This window comes from Apodemus sylvaticus, chromosome 4 (genome assembly GCF_947179515.1).
Source record: "Apodemus sylvaticus chromosome 4, mApoSyl1.1, whole genome shotgun sequence".
In the NCBI taxonomy this organism is placed as follows: domain Eukaryota; kingdom Metazoa; phylum Chordata; class Mammalia; order Rodentia; family Muridae; genus Apodemus; species Apodemus sylvaticus.
The window spans coordinates 132,412,276-132,428,917 of record NC_067475.1 but is presented as its reverse complement, the minus strand read 5'-3'; the positions used below and the strand labels follow the sequence as shown (position 1 = coordinate 132,428,917).

Below are 16,642 nucleotides of genomic sequence, written 5' to 3'. Positions count from 1 at the left end.
TAAAACATATTTATTTAGACTAAGACTGTATATTTTGAGGTTACTTTTCAGCTTTTGCTTTGCAGAGTATACATTTCTGAAGATACTGTGCCCTGTGGCCCCTAGTACATATAAAAGATAATTCTTAAAAAGTGACTACATTTCTCTCACATTTTTCGGTCATAATAAAAGTTAGGAAGAATGTAAAGGCATCATAGTTGTAATAATAATTAGCGGTAGGGTAAGGGTAGTTTTATATTTTAATTGATAGGTTTGGGTTATAGAATAAATATCTGTTCACTGTATCATTTACCAGGATAATCTGACTTAATCATATGCATGCCCAATTATGAAAATGCATCAAATGATTATAATGGGATTTTCTTTAAAATTCATTTAAGGGACACAGGTTGCCTTTTGCACAACGTATACCAAAAACAGGTCTGTACCCATTTACATGTTGATTCTAGTTCCTAGATATGCCACAGGTAGAATTGGCAATAAAAGGGGGAGTTACTAAGTATTGTTAGGGACCTAGAGGTTGGAGTGACAAATCATTAAAAGACTTTCTGAAAAGCAAACATTTTTAGGATATATTGAATATAAAAGTTTATTATAGATTACTGAGTTGTATTTTGTGAGACAGTTTATAGACAGGAGGAAACATCCTCTCTATTCATTTAGGGCAATAGAGTTGAAATTTTTAAAGCTTATTACAAAGCATGCTCTTCTGTATTGTTCTTTAAAATCTTTTATCTGTTTAGATACTAAATTGGCATAAGTACTTGTTCAGCCAACTGCTAGGATACTTAATGTATAACTCTTGTGCTCAAAAGAATCTTCTGGAATATGTTTATGTAGTGTGTTCTTTCTGTGGACATAAACTGCAGAGTCAAAAGTGAATGGCTCACGGGGTTTTAGAATGCACTATCATTTTTGTTCTTGCAAGTAAAAGAAGTTGCTTCTCTGACTTACGGATCAGCAGTGCTTCATGTCATACTCTATAGGATTCTCTCCCTATCAAGAGTGTACATGTGAGGAAATGCATGCCCATACATATGTATTTCACTGGAAAAGCTTTAAATTGAAGAGCACTCTGATGAGAACATCTTTTAGTGCCTTGCTTTCAGATGAACTGGTTTAAGTTCCTGAATTCTCCATACTTTATGATTCCTATTTTATTCTTCACTATCATTTTTTAAAATTCTTCTAGAAAATTTTTATGGGAGATAAAGTTGTTAAAAAGTGACATCTTTCCAACTTACTGTTTAAAAAAAAATCAGAAAATTCAGAAATTATGTCAGCATTCATATTGCTACAGAAAGGTAGTTCTGTCTAAAGCAGATGTGGGGATTACTAAAGCTGGTTAGTAGTTCAGATCTTTGTGTGTACCTGATCATCTTTTGTTTGAATCATTTTGTTTGAATATTTTCAGAATACAAATTATAAAGAACAGATTGAAGAAATCGGAACGTACAAGTAGTAGGAATTGCACATCAGGGTGTAATAGCTCTGCTGTACTTCTGCCAAATGCTTACCAATTTATACTAATCATTGTTGCCCTCTCTGGTAAACAATAAGTATGATTCTGCCAGTCATTGGTCAGTGGTTCAAAGTTCTAGGCTCATATACACTAACATCAAAGCTAATTTTAGTTTTAGTAATTGGTAAAATCTGAAGTTAGCAAATGGGGTGGCAGCAGGCAAAATAAGTCTATTGCTTATTGTTTAATGAGTTTCCTATGTTGTTTTAGTCACTGTTGACACCAAGACCAAAGTAACTTTTATAAAAGAAAACATTTAATTGTGGGCTTGCTTGCACTTCAGAGGGGCTTAGTTCATTTCCATAGGGGGAGCATGGAGCTACTGGAGTGTGTCAGAGACCTATATCCTGATCCATAGGCAGCAGGAAGAGAGACTAGGCCCAGCGTGGGCCCATCTTCCAGGATATACTTCCTCCAACAAAGCTGCACCTTCTAATCCTTCTCAAGTAGTGCCCCTCCCCTGGGAATAAACATTCAAATATATGAGTTATTCAAATCCCCACATAGGAAGACATAAAAGAAGTGCCTGCTTACAAACTTGGACTGGATTTGCTCATAAAAGTCCAGCTTTATGAATAAAATAGATTTGTTAGAAGTTGTTTATAGGACATTACATGCCAACACTGCCTACCAAGTTTCTTCTTTATATGTCTTGTATGTCTACAGTGCAAACCTGTGTTCTAACACAAACTGCTATTAAAATGTCTACTAGGGACTAGAGACTCAGAAAGTATAAGGCATAGGTATAACCAGTCTCAGACAGCTGTGTCTTTGCCTTTATTGGAGCTTTTACTGACCTCAGCAAATACTGCCCAAACATGGAAAACATTGTTTTGTTTTGTTCAAATCTGGTATGCACATCAGCTGAGTGGTAGCATACTGAGTGGTAGCATCCTAGGAATGCTAGGAGTCAGATCACCGTCTCTCTAAGCTTAATGATACTGCAGATAAATTTACTCATTTTGTTGGCAATCAAAATGGGGAAATGGAAAACTAGTTTTATATATCAAGATACCTAAAATCTTTATGCATTTTAAATTCATACTGTTCTTTTTTATTTTATTACCCCATCCCCTTTCACTTTGTTGTTTCATAAATAAATCTTATAGATTTCCTGAAATGCAGATCAGACTATTTCTATATTAAAAGCTTCTAAAGACTTCTTTTTAAAAAAGCATTATATATACACCTTACCCCCTTGCTCGAACTGGGGCCATTCTGGCCTCATTTATTTATTTTATGTATATGACACCAGAAGAGGGCATCAGATCCCATTACTGATGGTTGTGAGCTACCATGTGGTTGCTGGGAATTGGACTCAGGACCTCTGGGAGAGCAGGTGGTGCTCTTAACCACTGAGCCATCTCTCTAGCCCCCTAAAGATTTCTTAATATGTTCAAAATATTGATCTGCTTTATTTAGCTCTGGGGATCTCTGCTCTGTGACTTCATCATTTCCTTCTTCCTCCATCTGAGTCCTTTCCTCCTTTCCCTCTCCTGTTCTTCCTTCTTTCCTCCCTCTGTTCCTCCCTCCCTCCCCCCCCCCCCCTTTTTCACATCTTGCCCCTTTATTCAAGAATTGGCTTTCAGTCCTGCGGTGGTGGTGCACGCCTTTAATCCCAGCACTTGAGAGGCAGAGGCAGATGGATTTCTGAGTTCGAGGCCAGCCTGGTCTACAGAGTGAGTTCCAGGACAGCCAAGGGCTATACAGAGAAACCCTGTCTCGAAAAAAAACCAAAAAAAAAAAAATGGCTTTCAAATTATCTTCCAGCTGGAATTAATATTTTCTTTCTGGGAGCTCCAAAGACACACATGCACTCACACATGCATGGACACATACATATGCAGTTTCTAGTTTTTTGTATTTGTGTCTTATTCTCCTGTTTTCTTTGTATGTTATCTAGTTGTGAGCCTGTGCCCTGAACTGCATTTGTATGTAAATTTATAAAGAATATTTTGTCTGAGGGTGGTGCTACATGCCTTTAATTGTAGCAGTCTGAAAGCAGAGGCAGAGACAGGCTAATCTCTATGGGTTCCAACCTAGCCTTGTCTACATAGTTTCAGAATAGCCAGGCTTTATGGTGAGACCACCCTCCTATTCCCCTGCAAAAACTCAGCTTTGTTTGGGAGATATTTTTTAGGTGAGAAAAGAAGCAGGTTTGAAGATGCTTTAATTATATTTCAAAGACAAAATCTCAAGGATTTACAAAATTATACCTTAAAATCATTGTTATTTTTTTTTTAAACTTAAACATTGTTGGTGTTTTGTGGAGTGTCAGTGTTCTGAGTCAAGTGGATCAATCGAAGAGAGAGGGTCGCTAAAAGATATGGCAGCAGTAAGAAGAAGTTTGCATGTTTATTGTTAAACAAAAGTTGGTTTTGTTGGTGGTGGGTGTCTTCTTTGATTTTTTTTTTTTGATTAAAAAAAGTTCCTCATACAAAAATCCCTAATCTAATCTATGTGTTTCCTGAAGAAAAACATCATGCCCCTGTAACTTTAGTCTTCATTGTACACTGTTTTCAGTACTCAATAATGCAAGACATTCCAAAGTTATGAAAAAGTTATAAAGCTCCTTTAGAAAAACAACTCCATAGATAACAGAATTCTAATCACTGTTCTCCATAGTGATTTCTTCAGGATCAATGTAAGTTTAGAAAACAGCTGTTCATTCTCATGTCTACTCTACATACAGTAAAAAACAACTGTTTCATTCTATGTTTACCCTAGATATAATGATTCTATTAGAACCCACTACATGTTTCCGTTCTCCTTTCTGGATATGGAGAAAATAGGCCACACAATTACAGAAACAGCACTGGTGTGTAAAGTGCAATCCTGCACCTTATCATTTTGATCTCTTGCTAGGACTGGAACCTGAAACTCAGCTGCTGTGCCCTTTCATTTGCTCAGTAAAGCCTGCCCCATGAATAGTTGGGGGAAGTTCTCTGTCAGCTGAAACATTGATGAGATGTGAAACCCATTTAGTTGTCTGTGTAGCTTTGGACAATTGTTTCACTTCAGAATGTGGGCACTGGATTATTGACTCAAACTAATTTTCAACAAATGAGACAAACTTTACAAAGTTATCTAAAAGTTTAGCAATAAGCTATATCATTAAACAGTTTTATATAAGAAGCAGCAATTATATAACAAGGATACATTAATTTTTCTTTAGTTTGTTTTGTTTGTTTTGGTTTTTTTGTTTTTTTTACAATACGTAACTATTATGTGCTACTGATTTACCTTTTGTAGTTCTTGAATTTTTTAAGGATCTTATTCTGTAACAGGATAGTCTCTTGCTTGTATTTTGCTGGTGACATATTTTGTTTTTCTTAGTTTTCTGTCTTAGGAAAATTTAGATTTAAAGGAGGTTTAATTTGCAACAAGGTATTCAGAAAGGCGCACATATCCTAGGGATAGCCAACAGCTGTCTGATTCTATTTAAGACCTATTGGTTAGGAAGGAATTCAGACCTGGTATATATAGTTGTAGCTTACTACCTAAGACTGGTGATCCCAGAAAAGAGCCTGCTAATACCATTTCTGTAAATTCTGAATATTTACCCAGAGGTAAATATACCTTTAATCCCCCCCCCCATCAAGAAAGCTTCATTTTGCAGGGGACAAAGACCTTTACAGAAATCTGTAACTCATCAAAGTGCAGATAACACCTCATCATGGGATGACCAGCTATAACATAACAAAACTGTCACCTAAGGGTCAGGGACATTTTGGAAGAGAGAGCAGAAAAATGCTTAGATGGTGAATCAGACTGTTCGGATATGATCCCCCTGATAGGTTATCTAATCCTAAATGATCAGCCTTAAACATGTATGAATTTAAATACCAAATGAAGTCAAAAAGTTGTATTTATAAATTTGTGTATGTGTGTGTGATGATAAATAAAGACTAAGAGGCAGTGAATTTGAGAGGTGGCAAGGGTTTCTGGGAGGATTTAGAAGGTGGAGAGGGAGGGGAGAAATGATTCAACTATAGCATGCATACAAAATTCCCAATAAATAAATGTGTGAGCAGGAGTACTGTATTAACTTACTTGAGGTAAGTATCATAAAGAGGTCATTCTGTACTTACTAAGAGCCTACTGACCTAATTCAGTGAACATACATACTTATTTAAAGAGGCTTCATTTGTCCTTCAAAGGCAAATTACAATTAATGATAAGAAGGAAAAAATTTTTTGTTTTGTAGGTATCCTGGTCAGATATTGGAGGACTGGAAAATATCAAACTGAAATTGAAACAGGCTGTAGAATGGCCACTGAAACATCCTAAGTCTTTCAACAGAATGGGAATTCAGCCACCCAAAGGAGTTCTCTTGTATGGGCCACCTGGATGCTCAAAAACAATGATAGCAAAAGCTTTGGCTAATGAAAGTGGGTTGAACTTTCTAGCTATAAAGGTAGGATGTTGGAATTTCGATGAATAATCTCTTTTGCCTTCTTTCCTTACATCCTGTATAGCGTCTGTTCCATGAGGAACAATTAGTTTCCTTTTGTTTCTTTTTTATTTTGAGGTAGACGACAGTAAAATATGAGCAGAGACGATAAGAAATAAGTTGGTATAAATACCCAGCTTAAGTAGAGCTAATGTAGTACAGTCAAAATTCTGACGAGATGTTATCTTTCATCTCCCTTCCCCAAATGAATGATTGGGAAATTATGTATTTTGACAGGAGCAGTTTTCTTCCCTTTTGTGCCAATCCCTCATGTTTTTTTAGAGCTTCTGCTTGCCTGTAGCACATCTGACTCACACTTGCTGTCTGTTTTTCTGCTTGTGGAAATATTTCTCTAGAATGGCCTTCTATGTGTGCTGATGCTGATTTTCAAGATACTTTCCTCACAGTGCCTATTGTAATTTTATCACTTGCACATTTTACTTTTTGTGGGCATATTCCCTCATATTTACCTTAATCACATACTCTTTTGAGGCCCAATAGTCCTACATTAATGCCTTTACTATTTAGTTATGCCTGAGATAAATTATTCTAGCCTGGTTTTCTCATAATACTAAATTCTTAGGTTAAAGTTTTAGATCTGTGTTATTCATCTTATCTTCCTTTCTTCCCCTGCCATTCTCTCTCATCATTTTCCTTTGTTTCTTCCCTGTGTTTTTGGTGGTCTATTTCTACATGGTAATACAATGAAGGGTCTTCAGATATTTCAAATAATTCGGCATGATTTCACATTTCCCATATGTTATCAAGTATGTTTATACAGTGGATTTAAGTTAATATTTTTGCTAACAGTGCTAAGATACTGACATTTTATTCAGTAGAAGAGAACACAAAATCATCATAGTCTTCTTTCTAGTATTGATATCAAATTGCCTTCTTTGGCCCCATTACCTATAAGAGAATAAAGATATTTCTCCACATTCTCTAACTGTTCCTAAGCTAGATGATTAAAAAACTGTGTGTAATATGCCTGGATTTTAAAAGGTCTTCATTATATTAGTATTTTATATCATACCCTTTAATTTTATTGATATAGTGTGCTATACCACACTATCAATACCAGAATACCAGAATAACAGGAGTAATAATGTATTGATACATTCATCCAATAAAAACAGTGACTCCATCAGTTTCCTTTCTGTTCTTTGTCAGGACACAGGCTGCCTAATTAATTGCCCTAAGCTGAATAAAATCTGCATAAAAATTTCTTAACCATATTCTGCCTCCAACAAAAAAAAAAAACATTGTGCTCATTAAACTTTTTTTATTGGTTGGGGCTTGAAGCTTAATTCACATTTGAAATGTTTGTGTGGTTGTGTTTAGGAAAGTCTATAAGTGAAGTAGCACATGTCAATGAAAAGCACTTTTTGCCATACCATAAAAGGACAGCCTTTGTTCTTCATCATACTGTTAGACTATAGAAATAATCTTGTCAGATGAAATCATACAAAATTATCTTGCTAATCAGTGGAGAGGTTATGAATGCAACAACATCCTTAAATTTTCCATCAAAACATTCTGAACACTCACTGCTGCCTTTGCTTCTAGTCTTTATCTTCCTGGTCCTCCACTCACACCTCGACACTTAATGAAGTTTCCACTTAATGAGGACTTTTCAAAGTTTTTATCTGTTTTATGTTACTATATTTTGTGATTTTTTTTTTTCAGGTTTTTTTTGTTGTTGTTGCTATAATTAGTGCATTAGTAATAGTCTTTCATGTTTATGATTATGATTATGATTTTTTTTGTTGTTGCTATAATTAGTGCATTAGTAATAGTCTTTCATGTTTATGATCATGTTCAGGATTATGTTATTATACATTATTAATTTTTCTCAGTATCTCATGACTTTTTAATATTTTGAAGCCTGAGTTTATTCCCCAACAGTTACAGCATTGATATTGTAGATGGTTTTGAATATTTAACAGAAATGAGCTTTTAAAAATTGTAATGAATATATGTATGGCAGGCTGTACTTTTCAGACCAAATCCAATTTGCAGGTTGTTTTGGTCCAGATTTTAACAATAACTTTCACATTTTTAAGGGATTTAAAAAAAAAGAGAGAGAATTGTATGTTAGTGTGTTATCTACAGAACCCAAAATATATAATTATAATACTATGTTATTTTTTAAAGAGATTCTGCTTGCACAGGCAGGCCAGAAATTCTATTGTTAAAGTTGATATGTACGATTTGATAGTTGATTTCTCTCAAAAGAAAACCTGAAGACAAAAAAGAAATAGACAGATAACTAAAAGGTGGTTCCGACTTGGACAACAGAAAGCACCCAGACACTATGGAGCTGTATCACCAGGGTGGTTATGAGGATGTGATTCTGGAGTGGTTAATAGAGGGTGGTCCTGGGACGTACCTACTTGGCCAAGTCGTATTGAGTGTAGTATTGACAGTGGAAACAATGGACTTTGAGGAAATACCATATGTTGCATGAATCTTGCTCTGTTTGCTTAGCTTTTACAATTTATCATAGAACTGTAAGAATATTTTCGATGTCTTCACTTATCTGATAGAGCTATTAATTTAATAGATTTTGGTATAAACTAATAAACAGATGTGATTAGACTTAGGAATCTACATGTGTGAGTTCTTTGTAGGTCTTCTAATTTAGCCTGTTCTATCTTTGGTGCCTACACCATGCCTGATGTATCTTAAAACTATCCATAAGTGGATAATCAGGTAGAGAACATGGTGTTATAAAACATGCTTAGTTACAACCTTTCTTTTGTATTGATTTGTGGGCTTTAAAACATTTGGCTTTAATCTTTTAGGTATAAATAACACCCAGAGGAAGTAAGCATGCTAAAGGAACTAATTTATAGGCTTATTTCTTTTTATGTATTTTGTTTTTCCTTAATAAGAAAATATAGCTGACTGTATGAAGACACTGAGCCATATTTTCCCCCCTACAGGGACCTGAATTAATGAATAAATATGTTGGTGAATCTGAAAGAGCAGTTAGAGAGGTAAGATGATTATACCGTGAGAGACGCGCACTTGTATCCTGCTGTGTAGTTTCTACTTAGACTTGGGTAGTAGAAAGTGGTCTGACTTTTCTTTAAGCAAATACTACTTTATCCTTTAAAATGGAGTTTTGAGTACTCTTTAATATTTTGTGTTTGTTCTTATCTATTATACTACCCTAACTTTTATGTTTACCCAAAATTACTTTTACAAGCTTTTCCCAATTCTTTTATGTTTGTAAAGGAAATATTTGTCTTTATGTAGGGCAGTGAATCTATGTATGAGATTTTAAGCCTTTACATTAGATAGTTTTTTATCTTGAATAAGCTTCATATTTAAAATTTTCCATCTTACTGACTTGACCTTACTTTTGCCTAGTGGTTTAGATGATGTATTTTCCTTCTGTCCTCTGACTTTTAAAGTCAAACGTTTAATGTCAGTTCCTGACTATTAATGCTTCTTTATTCTAGCTGTTGGGCCAAGTTAGGGCAACTAGAGTTACCATTTGATTACATGTCATGACTTTTCTAAGCAAATGCTAACCTGCCTCACACAATGTCCTCATATGTTCATAGAAACTCTGTAAGGATGAGAACACAGAAATAGACATGGGATGTTTGTGAAGAGGAAATTTGAATGTTTTGTATCATGAAATTATTTAAAATCATGTTTTGTCTTTTTGTTTTAAAATGTAGATAATGGTACTATTTTTAAAGTATTAGTTGATAATGACAGCACTAAGAAAGTATTTTCTAATATTGAACTGGCACCTATATCTTTATGAACATATAATATGTGAACAAAAATAATGGTCTAAGTTATAAAAGATACATATCTGGATTTTTTTTCTACCCATGCTGCCTTCTTCCGAGCTTATTTCCACACATTGAACCTTTGGTTCTTCATTGGGTAAAATGCTGACTTTGGTGCTTTCTTTGGCTTGTGAATAAGCCAGTCTATATAGTCCTATAAGATCTGGCCTTTTTTTCTTTCTTGGGTTTTGCCTCAACATTTTAGTATCCATTCTTAAAACAAATATGACTGAGTTATATGAGCATTTTATATAGCTATTTTAATGTGTTTTCTATTATGTATTATTATTTATTGAGTTCCAGGTATTGGTCCAAATGTTTTATGCATTGTTTGTTACTCATTTCCTAATCTTCTGAGCTCCGTTTGTATTATTACCACCATCATTTTCTGAATGTGGAAATTGAGTTCTGGAGAAGTACATTTGTCTGCTGAAGCTCACACAACACTTGGCAGAGCTGGGATTTAATGGGGTTTCTCTGATTTTGGTTTTTCTCCTGCATTATATTTATTGGTAGTCTATTGACACTAAAGAAATTACTTTTAAATCACTACAGTGCTTTGGGTATCTGTTAAAAGATATAAATGAAGTAATCAGGCTGGTAGTTTTATTTATGTATGATGGATTTGATTTTAAATGGTTTTCAGTAGGAAACGACTTTGTAATTTTCTGCCATTTGCTAATCTGGTCTACTATGGTTTTCTTTCCACTAGATATTCCGTAAAGCAAGAGCAGTGGCACCGTCCATCATCTTTTTTGATGAACTTGATGCCTTGGCTGTTGAAAGGGGCAGGTAAGAAACTTTAGATATTAGCATATTAAATAATAGTAATTCATATTTTATACAAATGTAATCTATTACTGTGATGGTTCGTATATGATTGGCCCAGGGAGTGACCCGATTAGGAGTTGTGGCCTTGTTGGAGCAGGTGTGTCACTGTGGGTATGGGCTTAAGACCCTCATCCTAGTTGCTTGTAAGTTAGTCTTCTACTAGCAGCTTTCAGATGAAGATGTAGAACTCTTAGCTCCTCCTGCACCATATCTATCTGGATGCTGCCATGTTTCTGCATTAATGACAATGGACTGAAGCTCTGAGCCTGTAAGCCAGCCCCAATTAAATGTTGTCTTTTATAAAGCTTGCATTGGTCATGGTGTCTGTTCACAGCAGTGAAACCCTAACTAAGAAAATTACTCTATTTTTTCTAGAAACTATTTTTATATCTGTGTAGTTAACTTCTCTTTTACCCACTTGTTTCATCTAATCACTTGTATAATCATTTCATATACAATTGGAAAAAATACTGATAAAATTGAAGCATTTGAGTTGACTTTTAGTTTATCTACAAAGGTCTTTTAGTGCTATATACTAGAAGTGATAATATTGATTAAAATTTTTTAGTTAAAAGTGAAAACAAAGTGGAATTAAATACAATTATTTGGTATAGAAAAAATTATAAAAGCTGCTATGCGACCCACACAAAAATTTTATTTTCGTGTTTCTAGCTTTGTGTTAGAACAGAAAGGTCTCATCTTAAAACAGCTTCAATATAAATAACCTTGTCAGAGAGAAGAAAAAGATATGATTTTAGAGTTCTTTATATTGTCTCACAATAAAATAGAAGGTAAATTATCTAAAATGATTGGATTGAAAGTGCTTTAAATTTTAGAAATTTTTTTTTTTAAATTTTGGGATGTTTTCTTGACCCTTCCTGTCAAGATGCACAAAGGGTTTTAAGAACTAGAACATTTCAAATGTATTATTACTGTGATATAGTCAGTTTTTCAGAAATTACCATAATAATCACAGTAGTAATCTTTCTTTCAAAATAGATTACAATAAATCATTTCTGCTCTTTTTCTTTTGGTGATGGGGATTATTCTAAGAGTTTGGGCATTCTACCCCTGACCTAAATCTCTGGCTCAACAAATGTTTTCTATAACAGTACTACTTAGTAAATTTTTAAATTTCTTTTATGTTTAGTTCTCTGTTGCTGTAGTGCAAAGATAACCCAGTAAATACATATTAATGGAAAAAGTGGTTGGCTAGTCACATTGTTTGAATGATTTGCCAGTTTTTGTTCTGTGTTTTAATATTACTCTTGGTTATATTAATTTCTCATGCCATTGTATGTCTTTTGAGAATAATTTAGACAAAGGTTTTAACTTGTAAAAGAGGAAATACTGTATTAGAAGTGTCTGAGTTTAGTATTTTTTTGTTGCTGAATGCTTTTTAATGCTGTATTGCTTTTCTCTAGCAGATAGTAAAATTTTACAAAGTTTTAGTGTTTTAAATATTTGTATTTAACTAAATATTTGATTTAAACTTTTTAGCTCTGATTTCCTAGGATGTCAGTTTTATGGTTTTTGTTTCCTACTGATGTTTTGTAAGTTAACCAGGATGTTTTCAAGGCCTATGAAATGTTTTCACCAAGTTATTCTCAAACTGGGTCTCAGTAGTTATGTGGAAATAAAGAACAAAAATTATATATGTAATCCGGATTGAAGAATTTCCCACTTAATTTTAACATTAAACCATGATTTGTTTCTATAACAAACAGTAATATTTATCTCTTCCTATGTGGATGTAACAAGAGGAAATTAATAGTACTAAGTGAGTTCCAGTACCATAATAGTATAGATTCACAAAATTTTTAATCTGATAGGACACAGCTTATTTAAATCAGTTCCCTATATTACAATTACCAAATTCTCAAGAGAGCCATGTTTGTTTCTTTCATCCTCTTGCAGGTATTCAGCACAGTATATACAGGTACACAATTGAATAATCAAAATATTGACTAATAATAAGAATAAACGCTACAGGGTCAAAAGGGCTGTTTATTTTGATTCAGTCTGGTACTTGAGGGAAGAGTCCAGCTTCTGCCCATAGTATGTGAGCATACCATGTTATTGGTAAATAGGTTTTCTATTCATGAATTTTATTTATTTATTTATTTATTTATTTATTTATTTTTGGTCAAGCGTCTTAGAAGCTTTGCAATCATTCATCCTAACAACGGGCTCTAAAAAGAATCAAATGTTAAGCAAAGCGGAACAACAATAAAAAAAGCCAGGTATTTCTGTGCAAACTAAATTGAGAAGTAAGCCTGAACGGAAAACCTGGTCATTTGTGCTAAGAATACATAGGTGATTTCTGCTCTTCGTACTTTGTATTTTTGTTATTAGCTACTAATAACAGAAAAGAATGGACTAAGGGGAGCAAGGAATTGAACACTGTGCTTCTTTGTAAAAACTTGTATTTGTATTTTTACTTGTGTGTGTGTGGGGAGGCGTATGTGCATGTGGGTTACAAGCAATTATCAGCCACCTGACATGGGCACTGATAGCTGAACCTAGGTCCTCCCTAAGGACAGTAGTAGTGCATGCTCTTAAAACTGTCTTCAACCAGAGCACCACAGTTCTTGGGCTGATGAGAAAACATTTTAAAAAATGATGGCTGCTACTCATTAGTGGTATTAATTCATTCTGTAGAAAAGACATTATTTTATGTTTAAGGGCCATTCTTTTACACTTAAAATACTTTTTTTTTTCAGTAGAGAAATCTAATACTGCTTTTTTTGTTTATTTTTCAGTTGATAAGTACTCAGGTTACTAGGTTCAAATGTTAATGTGAACCAATCTAATCGATTATAGGTTATGATCCTGAATTATCACATACAGATCCAGAATAGAATGCTCCTTCTAAAAATCCAAGTTCCTTTTGAAAACATAGAACTACCCCCAGGATTTTTCCAATTTTTTTTTTTGTTTTTGTTTTTGTTTTTTTAATTAAGTGAAGCGAACCGATAGTGTAGATCCAAGAAGCCAAAACAATAGGGATTTAAAAAAAACAAAAAACAATATATTTCCTGGGTAAAACATTTTTGAATCTAAATATACATGCTTATAAAATGCTATTGAAAATATTTTGTCAGGTTTGGAGGAATTGATTTTTTTTTAATCATTTTTACATTATAAAGCTTGCTGAAAAATATATATGTAAATCTTAGCTATCCAAAATAAATCATTTCTTTTTTGTTGTTATTGTTGTTTTTTATTTTTATAATTTACTTTAGTTTTTATTATAATTTTTTATTTTCTATATTCTTTGTTTACATTCCGAATGATTTGGAGCCAAGATACTATATTTGAGTATTAAATAAACCATAAGATTAAATGTAAAGAACTCTATAAGTATATGGCAAATGTGTGGTGAAACACCTAGGAACAAGGGCTTTTTGTCATATATTGAATATAGACTGATCATTCCAATTACGCTTGGGTGTTAGAAAAACAGATCAGGGGAGCTGTCTGTAGTAGGAGATTGATGGTTTCTATTAGCAAGACTTAGGGATGCTTTCTTCTATGTTGTAATGAAGGCTATATAGGGAACTGACAGTTGATTTGAATGTATCTGTTCGAACCTGTGCTATTTCTGAGATTCTGAAAATCTTCAGTTATGCTCACTTCACCACTACCCCTTACTCCTTTTTTTTTTCCCTTTTCATCCTCTTTTTTTTCTTTTCTTTTCTTTTCTTTCTTTTCTTTCTTTTTTTTAATGTGTTTGAAGGATTGTGTGTTCTGACAGTCAACACACAAGTTTGGGCATGCAAGACAAACATTCCTGATAACCTGAATCTCCAGCTATATATCCATGCTTTTTTAAAAAGTAGAAAATACTTACTGGCCAGACTCCATTTCAGTTCCTTATAGTATCTTTAAAGGATTATATGCGTCTTTCTTAAGTTAGTGAGAGAGTCATAATTATAAGGATGGTGCCTGTAACTACTACCTTTTGGTAATTTTTGCTAAGTACTGTGCCCTTCCATGTTATATTTGATTTTTAAGATAATTATTCTATTTGATGTACTGTGACAGAATACCTAAGTGGGTTTTGTTTTGTTATTAATATATGTGTTTGGGTATTGATATTTTTAACTATTTTTCCTACTGTTTTTTTTTTTTTAATTTTTATTGATTGACTTCTACTTTAACATTTGGGTATTTTACGGGTTTCTTTTTTGTTGTTTGTTTGCATAGGTTTTTACTTTTAACTTTATTCATCTAGTATTTGTGAACTCATAGAACCTTTGCTAATTTGATTGTTAAAGACTCTTGGAAAGGTTATATCATGTAGATTGTTGTGAAAGATAAATACTATTTAAAATGTTAAAAGTTTACTTAGGTAATAATCTACTTACCTAATGGTTGGCTGTCCTGGAGGCTCTATATATACTCTCTGATCTTGGAGAGTTTAAATACTCCACAGGACACCTTGAAATTAAAACTTGCATCAGCAGTTACTTCATGTCCACTTGAAAGTTGTGGATAAGAGGATCTGTTTTGTAGATATCAAGTTTTGGGGCTTGTACATTGAAATCTGAGTCCTGTCAGTAAGTGTGCTGCATGCTGGTTATGCTGGGTGTTCGCTCTGTCACAGGAGCTAGCATAAAGGTAAACCCCGGGTTCTTTTCTGTACCTTCAAGCATGTTTCACTGGCTATCTCTGTGTTAACATACTCAAAAATGCTTTGTTTTACATATTAAGTAATTCATAGTTCTGAGTAGATCTGAAGAAATTGTGATTATGAATGAGAATTGTTATGTTGTGATCGTGATAAAAATGTCTCAGTTTTTTTACTTAATTTAAGGAGTGTATATGTATGTATGTACGTACGTATGTATAGCTGGCTTTGTAAATGACTTTTATACATGGGCCAGTTTGTCCAGTTAGAAATTAGGATGATGTCAACTATTTGCCTGCTTGCTGTATTTTTAAAATGCTTGATAATTTCCATGTATCTAGAAAAACTAGCGACATTTCTTTTGTTGTAGGATATGCAGAACTTTTCATATAACTCAGCCTTCCTTTGAGTGTATATTATACTCTTTCTTTTACCGCCTATCTCTGTCAATATGTTAGCAGATTCTTTGTGTGTTTGATGAACTGGTTGAAGTAACCTTATGTTTCATTTTTCAGTCCTATTTTCATTTACCATTTTAGTGTTACCATGTTTGATGATTAAGAAAGGAAATTGGACATAATTTTTGATATAATTCAATTATAATTAGTTGTCAGACATACATATGCAAGTAAATGCATTGTTTTCTTGTAAAATAAAGAAAATTTAAAATATCTAATGTATTTAGGGGGATAGAAAGATTTTAATATCTTTTTCAAAATACCAGTTCTTCAGGTGCCGGGAATGTTGCAGACCGTGTTTTGGCCCAGCTGTTAACGGAAATGGATGGGATTGAACAGCTAAAAAATGTGACAGTTTTGGCAGCTACTAATCGCCCAGATAGAATAGACAAGGTAAGTTGTAAAGAAATAGATTATTGGACTTAGGACTTTTTTTTTAAAGTTTGGTTTTGTTGCATTGCTTTTTTAGTTTTTCATTAAGAAGGTGCTAGACAATGTGGAATGGGCTCACTGTTACCTGCTGCAAATTTACTACTTTTTGATATGGACAACAGAAACCCCATATCCTTAGCGAGCCAGTCTCCCAAGTTCAGGAAAGTTACAGATCAAGTTTGACTGTTTCTAAGTTTTTAGTCTTGATTTAATTTTTTTTATTTAATTTTTTTGAGATTGTAGTATAAGTACATCATTTCTCCCTCCCCTTTTCTTCCAAATTCTCCTATATACCCATTGTTACACTATTTTGTTAGTTTTGTTTACGTGTGTGTGTGTGTGTGTGTGTGTGTACTCTTCCATGCAGAAGAGTTTCTCCCACTCTTGAGCATTCCTTAGTTGCTTATAGTTCTTTTGTCTTGATTCATTTTTTTAATTGTATTTTGGATTTTATGAGAAATGGGTATCTAGTTTCACTGTTCTATATTTGAACATTGAGATTTA

General features: G+C 33.6%; 1 protein-coding gene across 4 annotated transcripts in view; it reads left to right on the top strand.

Annotated features, from left to right (window-relative positions):
• The window catches only part of Spata5 (spermatogenesis associated 5), a 164,771-nt gene that overhangs the window by 31,892 nt on the left and 116,237 nt on the right, over window positions 1–16,642 (top strand). For all 4 annotated transcript variants that reach the window (XM_052180599.1, XM_052180598.1, XM_052180600.1 and 1 more), the window contains exons 11-14: window positions 5,730–5,939; window positions 8,921–8,974; window positions 10,497–10,576; window positions 15,973–16,099. In XM_052180599.1, the coding sequence (XP_052036559.1) occupies window positions 5,730–5,939; window positions 8,921–8,974; window positions 10,497–10,576; window positions 15,973–16,099 (471 nt within the window). The remainder of the gene's footprint in view (window positions 1–5,729; window positions 5,940–8,920; window positions 8,975–10,496; window positions 10,577–15,972; window positions 16,100–16,642) is intronic.